The sequence below is a fragment of the Trichomycterus rosablanca genome, chromosome 27 (assembly GCF_030014385.1).
Source record: "Trichomycterus rosablanca isolate fTriRos1 chromosome 27, fTriRos1.hap1, whole genome shotgun sequence".
Taxonomy (NCBI): Eukaryota; Metazoa; Chordata; class Actinopteri; order Siluriformes; family Trichomycteridae; genus Trichomycterus; species Trichomycterus rosablanca.
The window spans coordinates 4,658,188-4,673,568 of NC_086014.1; the positions used below are offsets into that span (position 1 = coordinate 4,658,188).

Here is a 15,381-nt window from a genome sequence, read left to right on the forward strand (position 1 = left end):
ATCGTTAACACTGTGTGTCCTTGTCTAAATTTGGTCTAAAGGTGCTTCATAAATATAAGTGAGTAGGTGATATTGAGTGATGTACATTATGTTTTCAATCAGAGAATGATCAATTCAACAAACACAGTACTGATTGAAATGTAATAAATAATGAATAAACACAATTTGCTTACTTTAATAGTATTGAGTATATTTCAGCTGAAACAGTAGTGACAACCTATAAATAAATCTATATTTAATTTTCTCTCTCTCTGTCTCTCGGTGTGTGTGTGTGTGTTAAGGCAATAATGCATGTGTGTTAGACCGAGGTGGCTGTAGTCTATCAGCTCTCTGTCTCGCTGTACCTGGCGGCCACGTGTGTGCTTGTTCAGACAACCAACACCTGCTTCAAGACAATCTCACCTGCTCAGGTAGGCACATTATTTTTTTGGGAAGAGAATGAATGAACATAGTAAAACATAGTAACTGGTATTGGAATACCATGATACAGAATTATTATGCTAATAATATGTTATATGTTATAACATTACTGTCTATGTAAATATACATGTAAACCCTAACCATAACCCTAAATATTTGAATTATTTGTTTCATGCCACTTAATACTATTAGAAAATAATTTCCTGAAAAATGGAATTGAATTAGTACCTTAAGAAAGAGAATTTATTATACCTTTGATTATTTAAAACGAAGTTTAAAGAGGCAAAATGGGGCAAAATAGGAAACATAACCTTATTTCTAATGGATTAAGGTGGGTCAAGCACCTACCTGTGCTGGAGCCTATCCCAGCTTTTCAGTGGGTGCAAGGCACACAGGAACACCCTGGACGGGGCGCCAGTCCATCTCAGGGCAGACAGATACACATACACACACCCATTCACCTGTAGGGCAATTTATTGTCTCCAATTAACCTGACTGCATGTTTTTGGACAGTGGGAGGAAACCCACGCAGACACGGGGAGAACATGCAAACTCGGCACAGAAAGGACCCGGACCTCCCCACCTGGGGAATCGAACCCAGGACCTTCTTGCTGTGACTTAAAAGAACAGTTCCTACAGTTAAACATGTTGGTGGTTTACAAAGGTTGTGGGGTCGCTTTGCTGCTTTTGGCACTGGATGCCTTGATGAAATCTGAAGACCACCAAAGAATTGTGGAGCACAGTGCAGGGCTCAGTGTCAAAGGTCATGGCTTTTCCAGCAAGATTATGACCCAAATCCTACTTTAAAAAGCACCCAGAATTGGATCAGGTCAAAGCAGTGGACAGTTCTGAAGTCGCCAGAAGTTACAATTGTATGTATTTATATTTCCTTTTTATATAATTTTCCCTTTTTCTTAAATATTTATTATACTTCCAGGTACCACATAGAATACTAATACACCTATTTGAGAAACATGTCAGTAAGAAAAAGAAATGAGCCCTGTAACCTTGGCAGGAAGGTTTTTAAGATACACAGTGTGCAGGGGGATCTAGAAAGTTAGTTGCCCAAACAACATTGACCGTTAACATGACCTGTGAAGCTTCAATAAGTTATCATCTCTCCTACATTCCATGACTGCCTGCATCTCGCTCCTATATCGGAAATCTAAAATCTGTCAAACCACTAGCTTTGGGTTGGGCAAGGTCACTCAAGCAAGGCAAACTCCAGGATTTCTATGTGTGAGCGTAAGAAACCAGACGTGCTGATCAATTCCAACAGCTGCTGCTCACATTCAGTTTGTTATAAATACAAATATTGCTGCAGGTCACATCGAATAGGTTTATGAATAACTGAATATGTATATTGATCCCCAAATCTAGGACAAGATGAATGTGTAGGCAACCATTTTTTGCTTTTCGATGTTTATCAAATTAAGCTAAAATGAAAATCTGAAGGATGTTTGTTTGAAAAGCTCTTTTTGACAACTGCACTAAAGAACTACTATAATGAAAAAGTGCCAAACACATGAATCACAAGTAGCTTCTGAGTGGCTACTTAAACATAATTAACACTCTCCATATCCATAACAGAGTTCTGTCACATCAGTGTTATCTGTATTAGGGTGGGTTGTGGCTTGCTACAGAGAGGATTGCAGGATGCTTAACCATTTACATTTGCATTTTATGCACTTAGCAGATGCTTTTATCCACAGCGACTTATAGTACAACGACAGTATACTGTCTAAACAATTAAGGGTTAAGGTTAAGATTTAGTATTAAATGGATGAATGTGCAGGAAGATGCAGTTTCAAGTAATAGTTGAGGGTACAAACATTTTGTCGTTGGGGTTGTATGTCAATTGTACCTTTAAGCAGACACCATGCTGGATGTAGTGTACCTTTAAACCTCATTTAGGTTACATAATAGCACCTTAGGGTCCACTGATACTTTAAAAGCTTTAAATCTTTAAACTTTTTTATAGAACTTAGAGGAACGAAATGTTTCTGTATTGTTTTATTTTTTTTACTGACAGTGCAGAGTGGTTTGGTTGATAGAGCTTGAAAAAAAGCAGGAGAGGAGCTCTTGCTGTGTCAATTTGCCTGAAGTTGAAATGAAGACAGTATGATGATAAAACATGGATGTGGACTCACTTCATTTTCTACAGGCTTTTAGAGTCCGAAGTCTTTCAAGCAGCTGTTGTAAAGTGCTCGGTGTGCTGTTTTGGAAATCACTAGCTTTTCAAGGTGTCTTTTAATGGTGTGGTAGAAAGCAACGTGACACAAAAGTTGTCGTTTTAATTGTAGCTCCGGTTTACATTGGTAGTGTGTCATTTTTTTTGGAAAATTGAAAATGTAATAGGTCACCACTGTCCCACCTATCTGTTACCTACCTTTAATTATGCATTCTTTGTGTATGTGTGTATGTGTGTGTGTGTGTGTGTGTGTGTGCTTTTCTCAGCCTTGGCAGTGTTATCAGACTCCAAGCAGTGCAGTCAGGATGAATTTCAGTGTCAAAATCAGCGATGTATTCAGCTGATGTGGCGCTGCGATGGTGATGATGACTGTTCAGATGGAAGTGATGAAGAAATGCAACTCTGCTGTAAGTGACTTTTTTTTTACTTGCTTGCCCCTCACTAATTACTGCCCATCACCTGGAAATGGGAGATTTTAGTAGAAAATTAAGCACTGTTGAGATTTAGGTACCAAGTTAACCATTACTATCCATGCCTGACATTTAAAAATTAAACTGTAGAGTCAAATAAGGTCCTACATGTGCAACATAACACAATCAAACTCTGCACTTGTTAACAGTAAATATGACAACTATAAAGAACATTTAGTTCCATTCAGTCTCCAGACTGACTGTGAACTATGTTGGTATATATTATTGAATTGCGACATAACAGGCAACACAACACAGGAGTACTGTGGGTCCAGGAGGATTAAACTCATCCGGATGTCGGGTTTTAATCGCTTTTAGTCTGGTCCCCTTTTTTTTTTGCCAGGGGGCCAGAGTTAGGGGACACACATCCTTCATGGAGGGATGAATTCTGTTGCCCAGTGTGGGGACGTTCAATCAGAGGAGGATATAGTACCATCCATTCAACAGGAAACAACTTCAAGAGCTGGCTCCCAGCTGTGTGCCATGTTTAAAATCTTTTTACATTTCTTAATACACACGTTACAATAATTTATTATAAAATTGAAACAACTATAAATGATGTATGTGTCCTTAGTGAATCGCACCTGCCCTCCTGATCAGTTCAAGTGTCATAAAAGCCGGTGCATTCCTAAAAAGTGGCTTTGTGACGGAGCCGACGACTGTGGGAACAATGAAGACGAGGCAGACCTCACCTGCTCAGGTAGATTACATTCCTCAACTGAGTTTACAACTGATTCATATATAGAAGGAACTCTAGATATGGGCATTGCATACAGTTTCAGTTTACATTCAGATGGTCAAAGTCTTAAGACTGACAGACATAAATGAACAGGAGTGACTCTGGAATTCTGTTGAACAGCAAACTCTGCCTGTATAGAGAGCTAAAAAAGTCAGTTTCTTACAGAAGTGCGTCCACAGTAAACATTTCCCTACTCTAGTTTAAGTAAACAACAGTCCAAGGATACAAATCTTTTTTTTAAATGATGAGAAGATGCTATAGACGGTTAATAAATGCATGTTATTGCTCAGCCTAAGTGCTTAGTAAAGAGGTGGGTCTTTAATCGTCTTTTGAAGACAGTACGAGACATGTTTAGAAACGCAGTAGCATTGGCACAGAATGTTATCATATTCTCACTCTCTCACTCACTCACTGTCTTAACCGCTTATCCAATCAGGGACAGGGTCAGATTTTCAGTGGGCACAAGGCACACAGTAACACCCTGGACGGGGCGCCGGTCTATTGCAGAGCATACACATACACACACACACACACACACACTCACCTATAGGGCATTTTGAATGTGTGAGGAAATCAGAGCTCCCGGAGGAAACCCGACAGTGCTATCCACTGAGCCATTGTGCCACCCTGTTATCATTGCTGGTTTTTTTTACTACTACCACCATGCTTAACTACCACCACCATGCTTAACTGTGGGACATTTTGTTGGGTTAAACATTAATTTACTTTCCTTTTTCCACCTCCACCTGTGCATCACAGCTCAAAAGCCTTGTCCTAAATGAAGATGATCCAGCACTGAAACAGAGAGAGAAAGCGAGTGAGAAAGAGGTTCTGAAATTTTGGTATAATTTCCCCTGTTGGTGCAGTCCTGAGTGTAAAATAGCTTCATGCTTGCCAGCGTAATTCATCACACACGGCCAACAGGGACACAAAATCGGTTTCACATCACCAGCTTTAAGCCTCTCTATTTTTGTGTGTGTGTGTGTGTGTGTGTGTGTGTATGCGCACTTACACTCATTTTTGGACGATTCAAGTACTGGTGGCCTTGTTCCTCATTTACTATTTTTATTATAGCTCCTTTTCTTTAGAAGGCACCTCCAGTTTATTTCATATTCTGTTTGAAGAGCCCCTTGTGTTGGAAATATGTAGAGCATGTAAAGTGCACTCAGGAAGTCCCACAATGCACCACACTACAGAGTTTAGTAATAATGCACTGTGTTTTCGGAGTGGGGGTGTGGCCTGTATAGTAAATAGCAGGTGTTTAGTGAATCGAATGTGTCGTTTGGGACACATCCACAACAATCGTGGGATGTGATTATGTGACCTATGTAGTGAATAGAATGTGTCGTTTGGGACACATCCACAGTAAACATGTGATGTGATTATGTGACCTATGTAGTGAATAGAATGTGTCGTTTGGGACACATCCACAATAAACGTGTGATGTGATTGTGTGGCCTATGTAGTAAATAGAATGTAGTGAATACAGTGTACAAAAGTTTCGTTTGGGACACAGCCACAATAAATGTTTGATGTGTTTATGTGTTCTATATAGTGAATACAATGTGTCATTTGGGACACATCCACAATAAACGTGTGATGTGATTATGTTGCCTATGTAGTGAATACAGTGTGTCGTTTGGGACACATCCACAGTAAACATGTGATGTGATTATGTTGCCTATGTAGTGAATAGAATATGTCGTTTGGGACACATCCACAATAAACGTGTGATGTGAATATGTTGCCTATGTAGTGAATACAGTGTACAAAAGTGTCATTTGGGACACATCCACTGTAGACTTTTCATGGTAAAAAGTTACATTTATTTGTTATAGCATTTTTTACAGTAAACGTTGCCTTAAAGCAACTCCAAACTCCCTAATGAGCAAAACTAGGGCATCATTGACCAGGTAGAAACCATGACTGAAATTAGATTCAACTAAGACTCACTTTTGTATGAGAGTTCAGTCAGTAATGAAATAAAGCTTAGTTAGCTTTTATTTTTAGCATGATCTTTGTTATGGGTGCATTCACCACATATTCCTATGACATTTAACAATCCAGCAGAAATGACTTTGGTGTCATGGCACCTTTTAGCCCACAGGTTTTAGCTCCAGGTAGGTGTGAAGCTACATGTCAGAAATACATTATAATTATAACTACATATCTGAAAGTAAAAGGAAGGTAACAGCCATGGAGGCTCTTTTGGGGGCATCAGCTCCCACCTCCACCCCTGTCGTCAACCGCCTGTCGACTAGAGGCTTGTGATGGCGATTAGATGATCTGTATAGTGAACATGGCACTTTCCATACAAAGTGACAGAAGTCTTGTGGCATTAATGCATATCAGGCAGAACAGTTGGTGTTGGTAGAATCATGGTGATGTTTTTAAGCAATAAGTTAAATACATGATGGTTTGATAAGCACACTGTTCCAATCAAAGACTGAAGTGGTTTAAAATGAAGAAAATAAAGTGGCCCCAAATGTTAACCCCCTGTAAAAGACCCCAAAACTAGATCCATAATAATCTTAGATTGTGTTGGCACAAGGTTTCAAGACTGAAACTGTGTTTAGCTGGTAACTTCTAATGACAATTCTTGATCTTTCTAATGACTTTAAACTCAATGGATTCCCAAAGCTTTACACAATTTCTACGTACCTTGTGTTGTATTTTTAAAATTATATCCAGTACTCAGAGGTAATTGATTCATCAATCAAATAGGTCATTTGGCACATTGCAAGACTAACGTTACAGGTAAAAGGTTTTGTGGTCTGTTGAGAATCAAGTTAAACATTTACCTTGAATTCTAAGCAGTATGTGTGACTCTAAATAGCAAGGCACATCCGTCAGCTATCACCATCCTTAATGTAGAATGTACTGGTGGTAATATGGTGATTTGGAGATGCTTTTTAGCTACAGGTATTAGCTGTAATATTGATTAGCTGGTCAATATTAATTTGTTTATCTATTTATTAGTATTTTAACGTCATGTTTTACACACTTTGGTTACATTCATGACAGAAACAGTAGTTACTCATTATACAAGATTCATCAGGTCACAAGTTTAATGCCAAACACAGTCATGGACAATTTTGTATCTCCAGTTCACCTCACTTGGACGTCTTTGGACTGTGGGAGGAAACCGGAGCTCCTGGAGGAAATCCATGAAGACTGCTCCGCCTGGAAAACAAACCCAGGTCCTTCTTGCTGAGGCAACAGTGTTACCCACCGAGCCACAATATTGATTTGAAGATGAATAGTGCACAGTACAGATAAATAGTTTATTTTAAAGAACCTGATCCTCACTAAGAAAAACACGACTACTGTTATTTTTATTTCACTTTTATTTTTACATACTGCTCACATTCAGTTTGCATATGCCTGTTTTTCTTTGTGTGTACCAGTCAGTTTATGTCCATATGCTCACATATGATCATGAGCTGTGAGACTGAGAGAGCGCAATAATAGGATAGGATGCTCAGCCATTCAGAACCTCACAGCAGAGCCGTCGCACCTTCTCATGGTCCACTAGACAGAGACCACAGGGCAGACCCAGGACGCACTGACAGAATTAGATCTCACCGCTGGCTTGGAAACACCTGGAGCTGATCTTCTCAGTCTTCTGCCTCCATGACCCTTACAGGAGAAAGTGAACAGAAGATGATAGGACGTGTTCAGACCTAGTGTAAAACGTACCATTTGCCATGCAGCTTCTGTATGCCCACGCCTTTCCACCAGTTCTGAGCTCAGTGTGAGCCACGAGCGATGACACAAAGGACCAAAGTGTGTGTTTGTTCTAAATCAAGGGCATTCTCACTCAGCATGGCACTTTCTTTCATATCACACCTCCCTATACCTCCCGATTCCTCCTACATGCTCCCGACTGCTGTAATGTGCATACAGTTGATTGGATCTTCTGGGTGCACACTAAATGAGGGTCTGAAAGTCCTCTAAATGTCCCCAAATTCATCACACTGTCCACTGACTCTGTTTATATGTTGGCAATTTTCCAAATGGAATTTTAAATCACGGTAACTGCTTAGCGTTTTAGACGTGTTTATGATATGATAACAAATAATGCATATTTAATCTAAGTGCACATTTTACTCTCTTATGCAAATTTAAATGAGGAAATATTGTTATAGGATAGCGAGTAGTGGCCAGTTCAGCAGCTGATTTCCTCCTAATAAGCTGTATCCGCATCGTTAGTGGTTGTCAGCAGTCTCCTCTTATACATGTCCTTGTTTTTGGGTGGTCACTCACCTGGCAACATCAAATCAAAGCTCATAGACATAAACCTAATTTACAATACAGTACAAAGTCATTGATATTTAGTGTTTACTTGTTTTTGGAAACCAGTGACTTTATCACTTTCTTTAGTCAGAACTTTTTTTTTTCTAACCTTCTGGTTGACCATTTAGGGCGGCACGGTGGCTCCGTGGGTAGCACTGTCGCCTCACAGCAAGAAGGTCCTGGGTTCGATCCCCAGGTGGGGCGGTCCGGGTCTTCTCTGTGTGGAGTTTGCATGTTCTCCCCGTGTCTACGTGGGTTTCCCCTGAGAGCTCCGGTTTCCTCCCACAGTCCAAAGACGTGCAAGTGAGGTGAATTAGAGATACAAAATTGTCCATGAGTGTGTAACTACCATTCCTGTCATGAATGTAATCAAAGAGTGTAAAACATGACATTAAAATCATAATAAATAATTCTCTTTCAAATGTGCTCTATTTAATTTACATTTCTTGACTGAAAAAGCCATTAAAAGGACCCTAAACCAGTCATTGAACCAGTCATAGTCATTGAAGCAGTTTGAACTGACTGGCTTTGGCACATGGTCAGTCACAATACTCAGACTGTGGCCTTCAAATGACACTTGATTGGTATAAAATGGCCCAATGAGTGAACTAAATCACACAGTGATTGTCTGTATTTGGTTTTCATTCTAGTCATGGCAGAAAATTAAACTCATTTAAACATACAGCATATTAAAACAAAACCTTAAGCTGAGACAAAACTTACAGAAGCTACAGTAGATGCCAGGGCTAAAGTAATAACAGAAAACGCTGAATAATAATGTAGTGTGAGAAACTGCAAAACCATGACAATTTGTACACAATTCACATACACAAAGGCCTCATGAATAATGAAAATGTATTAACGATTGCACTCATTAATAAACCCGACATGAAGTTACAAGAACTTCCGAGCTCTAAGAAATTCTATAAAATTTTAATAGGGCTCAAAGGGCAGGACATTCTTTTATTTGAACATAAAGGTTGTATAATGATGTCAGATATTATTGATTAATATTCATTCAATATTACCGTCTGTTCAGCGCTATAAAGCTGGAGAGACTCTTTCTTCCAGTTTTTATCTTTTAATGGAATGTTTCATGCAAACAATGTGCTAAGAATTGTAAACATCATTAATGACAATCTTGTTTACTCGGTTTTTTTTACTTGCTGCAGTTATTTTATTACTTGTGGCTTAGAGAGTTACGCCTGCTTAATTTCACTGCTGAAAGGATTCAGTGTTTGCAGACGTTTTCCCTGTGAAATGTAGTGTTAGACATGCATTTTTGAAGGGCATTTTTATGAAAGTTTGGGGGTTTTACACATTTGAGTTAAAGCTGTAGGGTCCAAACTGTACTGACTAGCTTGACTGAACCTAAAAAGCTCATAGAACAGTGTTGATTTTTTCATGGTCAGGAAGGAAACCCAAACTGTCGAATGATGCTAAAAGGAATTGTTCAGATGGGCAGGTATACAGTGTATCACAAAAGTGAGTACACCCCTCACATTTCTGCAAATATTTTATTATATCTTTTCATGGGACAACACTATAGAAATAAAACTTGGATATAAGTTAGAGTAGTCAGTGTACAACTTGTATAGCAGTGTAGATTTACTGTCTTCTGAAAATAACTCAACACACAGCCATTAATGTCTAAATGGCTGGCAACATAAGTGAGTACACCCCACAGTGAACATGTCCAAATTGTGCCCAAAGTGTCAATATTTTGTGTGACCACCATTATTATCCAGCACTGCCTTAACCCTCCTGGGCATGGAATTCACCAGAGCTGCACAGGTTGCTACTGGAATCCTCTTCCACTCCTCCATGATGACATCACGGAGCTGGTGGATGTTAGACACCTTGAACTCCTCCACCTTCCACTTGAGGATGCGCCACAGGTGCTCAATTGGGTTTAGTGCATCACCTTTACCTTCAGCTTCCTCAGCAAGGCAGTTGTCATCTTGGAGGTTGTGTTTGGGGTCGTAATCCTGTTGGAAAACTGCCATGAGGCCCAGTTTTCGAAGGCAGGGGATCATGCTCTGTTTCAGAATGTCACAGTACATGTTGGAATTCATGTTTCCCTCAATGAACTGCAGCTCCCCAGTGCCAGCAACACTCATGCAGCCCAAGACCATGATGCTTTATCTTGGTCTCGTCAGACCACAGGGCATTCCAGTAATCCATGTTCTTGGACTGCTTGTCTTCAGCAAACTGTTTGCGGGCTTTCTTGTGCGTCAGCTTCCTTCTGGGGTGACGACCATGCAGACCGAGTTGATGCAGTGTGCGGCGTATGGTCTGAGCACTGACAGGCTGACCTCCCACGTCTTCAACCTCTGCAGCAATGCTGGCAGCACTCATGTGTCTATTTTTTAAAGCCAACCTCTGGATATGACGCCGAACACGTGGACTCAACTTCTTTGGTCGACCCTGGCGAAGCCTGTTCCGAGTGGAACCTGTCCTGGAAAACCGCTGTATGACCTTGGCCACCATGCTGTAGCTCAGTTTCAGGGTGTTAGCAATCTTCTTATAGCCCAGGCCATCTTTGTGGAGAGCAACAATTCTATTTCTCACATCCTCAGAGTGTTCTTTGCCATGAGGTGCCATGTTGAATATCCAGTGGCCAGTATGAGAGAATTGTACCCAAAACACCAAATTTAACAGCCCTGCCCCTCATTTACACCTGGGACCTTGACACATGACACCAGGGAGGGGCAACGACACATTTGGGCACAATTTGGACATGTTCACTGTGGGGTGTACTCACTTATGTTGCCAGGTATTTAGACATTAATGGCTGTGTGTTGAGTTATTTTCAGAAGACAGTAAATCTACACTGCTATACAAGTTGTACACTGACTACTCTAAGTTATATCCAAGTTTCATGTCTATAGTGTTGTCCCATGAAAAGATATAATGAAATATTTGCAGAAATGTGAGGGGTGTACTCACTTTTGTGATACACTGTAATCCAAGAACCACCAAGACCAAGCCACCGGTCAGCTGGGTCATGTGGGTGGGGTCTTCATACGCTCTGTAAGGACCCTGATCAGCAGATAGAGAGGCGCCTGTGCAGAGTGCATGGGTGAAAAAGGGTTCCGCAGAACAGCTGCGTGTGGGTCGGAGGAGGCGTGAGCAGCAATATACCCACCTCGACTGCAGTCAGGGATCCCCCAGCAGCAGGAGACAAATTGACTACACTAAATTAGGAGAAAATAGGAGAAAATGCATAAATATGACTATTTGAAGAAACCTTGTAAGTTTGAAGATTAATTGAATTACCAAATTAATCATTTAGGTTGCTGTATGCAGAAATCATTATAACTCAATTAATTTAAAACATTAATTAAAGACATTTTTATTCTTTCATGAACAAATACTATCTGAGAAAACAGTGTTTTACAGATTACTGATGAGTTTAGTTTACTATGATTGTTTTATAGTTCAATAATTGTATTGTTTTCAGCTCAGACGTGCCAGCACGGACAATTCTCTTGCCAAAACGGCCGATGCATCCCAGACAGTTGGCGCTGTGATCGTGACGATGACTGCGGTGATGCATCAGACGAGCCTTCATCATGCAGTAAGTCTTTTGTTCATGATCTTTATCCAACAACGGGTTATTAATTTGATATCCTACTGTCTTCCCTGTTTCATTTTTAAGAGATTTTTTTCTACCCAGTGTGCAGTCAGACAGGTGAGTGATGCATAAATAACTTTTACTTCACACAGGCTTTATTAGAGAAAATATCATTTAAAATTCTATATACTGTTTCTTCATGAGAGTGCTATGCTTTTATTCCGAGCAGCGTGAGATAGGAATAATTTGGAATGAAGTGAAGAAGCTTAGGCTTCGAGGTTTTATTTTTTCAATGCAGTGATACTAAGTTTTAGTTTCAATGCTCACCACACATTTCAATCATTTCTGAAGATGACTGTGTATTGCTGATATTCTTAAGCTATACCCCCAAATTCCACCCACTGCTTTACACACCGAGTCAAAATGGGACCTCTGAAAAATTGCCCATAACTTTGGCAAATGTTGATCAAATGTTGATCAAATGTTGTTTGTTAAATGGAAGCTACAATAAACAGCACAGCTACCTTAACGGTTGAATGTAAACCTAGAACATTTCGCGTATTTGACACCCTCCTTTGCGTCCACAGAATTGTTCGGGATTTGTGTTTTTAGCTGCTTTAGACTTCAACATTGCGGACATTTTGACTAAGCGATTGCTAACTGAATTGCCGTAGGATTGCTAAGATCGTCTCATAGTGCAAATTAACCAGTAAACTTGAGGCACTTGAACGCTACACGAATAAATATCGTTAAATCACTAAACACAGTCATGGGCGTGATTTTCACAGCTGTGAATTAGGTAGGGCCTTACCTATATGTGTAGTGAATTGATCTACTCATTCTCACATATGACTTAAATCTATGAGGCCCTTTTTAAGGATGTTTACTGCATATTGTTATCATTGCTACAACCATCTGAAATCACCTGTGCTGTTTTTTTGTTGTTGACTATCTGTATTTGTGCTGTCATCCAGATTTCCCCTCGTGTTCTCCTCTCACCCAGTTCAGCTGCTCTAATGGAAGATGCATCAACGCCAAATGGCGCTGTGATTCAGGTCAGTTTGATTTCCTGACTGTCTATGTTTCTGGCTCGTTCTCTATAGCTGCAGCGGTGTGAACGTAATTGTCACTTTGGTCCCCCAGTCAACCAATCCTTCAGAAGTAATTGGTACGTCAGTTTAGCTTATTGAACACAGCCGTGCTTGATGTCAGGCTTCCCCGTAGAATATTAATTTCACTTATCTTAAACCTTATCATGAAAGCCGAGAGAGCTGCCTCTTTAAAGTTCCTGCAGAAACGCTCTGCCATGATCTAAGAACAGTTTAGAAAAGCTAAGACGATGTTTTTAAATTAGTTTGTTTAGTAAAAGCATTTTTTCTGGATATTAGGTGTGCAAAAAAGTCTTATAACAATGTATTATAATTTATGAACATTTTTTTTCTATAGAGGATGACTGTGCTGATGGTAGTGATGAAGTGGAGTGTGTGCGTGTGTGTTCACTGGGGCAGTTTCAGTGCTTCAATGGAAAGTGTGTACCAGAGCACTGGGTGTGTGATGGAGACGATGACTGTGGAGATAAGAGTGATGAAAACACAACGTGTGGAGGTAAAGCACACACACACACACACACACACACACACATACACAATAAAGATGAAAATGAAACTAGCTTCAGTCTCATTATTGTCAGTGATAAAGTGTTCAGAAAGCTTAAAGATACACTGCTGCACCTGATGCACTCATACCAGAACAACACACACTACAGTGTCATTACTATGTTAGCCAAACAACATTTGTTGGGGTGCAGAGTAACAGATGGGCTACCATCAGTAATTGTATATCCACAAAATTAATCTGTATGTTAGGTGTAGCTAATAAAATAATCAATGAATAATGGATGAGTACCATATCTATCTATCTATCTATCTATCTATCTATCTATCTATCTATCTATCTATCTATCTATCTATCTATCTATCTATCTATATTCATCTATCTATATTCATCTATATCCATATATCTATATTCATCTATACCCATATATCTATATGCATCTATATCCATATATTTATATTCATCTATATTGATATATCTATATTCATCTATACCCATATATCTATATTCATCTATATCCATATATCTATATCCATCTATACTCATATATCTATATTCATCTATACCCATATATCTATATGCATCTATATCCATATATTTATATTCATCTATATCCATATATCTATATTCATCTATACCCATATATCTATATGCATCTATATCCATATATCTACAGTATATCCATATATCTATATTCATCTATATCGATATATCTATATTCATCTATACCCATATATCTATATGCATCTATATCCATATATCTATATCCATCTATACTCATATATCTATATCCATCTATATCCATATATTTATATTCATCTATATCGATATATCTATATTCATCTATATCCATATATCTATATCCATCTATATCCATATATCTATATCCATCTATATCCATATATCTATATCCATCTATACCCATATATCTATATCCATCTATATCCATATATCTATATCCATCTATATCCATATATTTATATCCATCTATACCCATATATCTATATCCATCTATATCCATATATCTATATCCATCTATATCCATATATCTATATCCATCTATACCCATATATCTATATCCATCTATACCCATATATCTATATCCATCTATACCCATATATCTATATCCATCTATATCCATATATCTATATCCATCTATATCCATATATCTATATCCATCTATATCCATATATCTATATCCATCTATATCCATATATCTATATCCATCTATACCCATATATCTATATCCATCTATACCCATATATCTATATCCATCTATATCCATATATCTATATCCATCTATATCCATATATCTATACCCATCTACAGGGGTTGGACAATGAAACTGAAACACCTGGTTTTAGACCACAATAATTTATTAGTATGGTGTAGGCTGACATATACAAGTCCTGCACAGTGGTCAGAGGGATTTTAAGCCATTCTTCTTGCAGGATAGTGGCCAGGTCACTACGTGATGCTGGTGGAGGAAAACGTTTCCTGACTCGCTTCTCCAAAACACCCCAAAGTGGCTCAATAATATTTAGATCTGGTGACTGTGCAGGCCATGGGAGATGTTCAACTTCACTTTCATGTTCATCAAACCAATCTTTCACCAGTCTTGCTGTGTGTATTGGTGCATTGTCATCCTGATACACGGCACCGCCTTCAGGATACAATGTTTGAACCATTGGATGCACATGGTCCTCCAGAATGGTTCGGTAGTCCTTGGCAGTGGTAGTCCGCGCCCATCTAGCACAAGTATTGGGCCAAGGGAATGCCATGATATGGCAGCCCAAACCATCACTGATCCACCCCCATGCTTCACTCTGGGCATGCAACAGTCTGGGTGGTACGCTTCTTTGGGGCTTCTCCACACCGTAACTCTCCCGGATGTGGGGAAAACAGTAAAGGTGGACTCATCAGAGAACAATACATGTTTCACATTGTCCACAGCCCAAGATTTGCGCTCCTTGCACCATTGAAACCGACGTTTGGCATCGGCACGAGTGACCAAAGGTTTGGCTATAGCAGCCCGGCCGTGTATATTGACCCTGTGGAGCTCCCGACGGACAGT

General features: G+C 39.4%; 1 protein-coding gene across 1 annotated transcript in view; it reads left to right on the plus strand.

The window, feature by feature from the left end:
* Positions 1-15,381, plus strand: part of LOC134303844 (low-density lipoprotein receptor-related protein 1B-like) — a 142,217-nt gene that overhangs the window by 32,843 nt on the left and 93,993 nt on the right. Inside the window, exons 13-18 of the mRNA XM_062989295.1 lie at positions 282-410; positions 2,878-3,018; positions 3,656-3,781; positions 11,580-11,696; positions 12,668-12,748; positions 13,140-13,298. Coding sequence (XP_062845365.1) covers positions 282-410; positions 2,878-3,018; positions 3,656-3,781; positions 11,580-11,696; positions 12,668-12,748; positions 13,140-13,298 — 753 coding nt within the window. The remainder of the gene's footprint in view (positions 1-281; positions 411-2,877; positions 3,019-3,655; positions 3,782-11,579; positions 11,697-12,667; positions 12,749-13,139; positions 13,299-15,381) is intronic.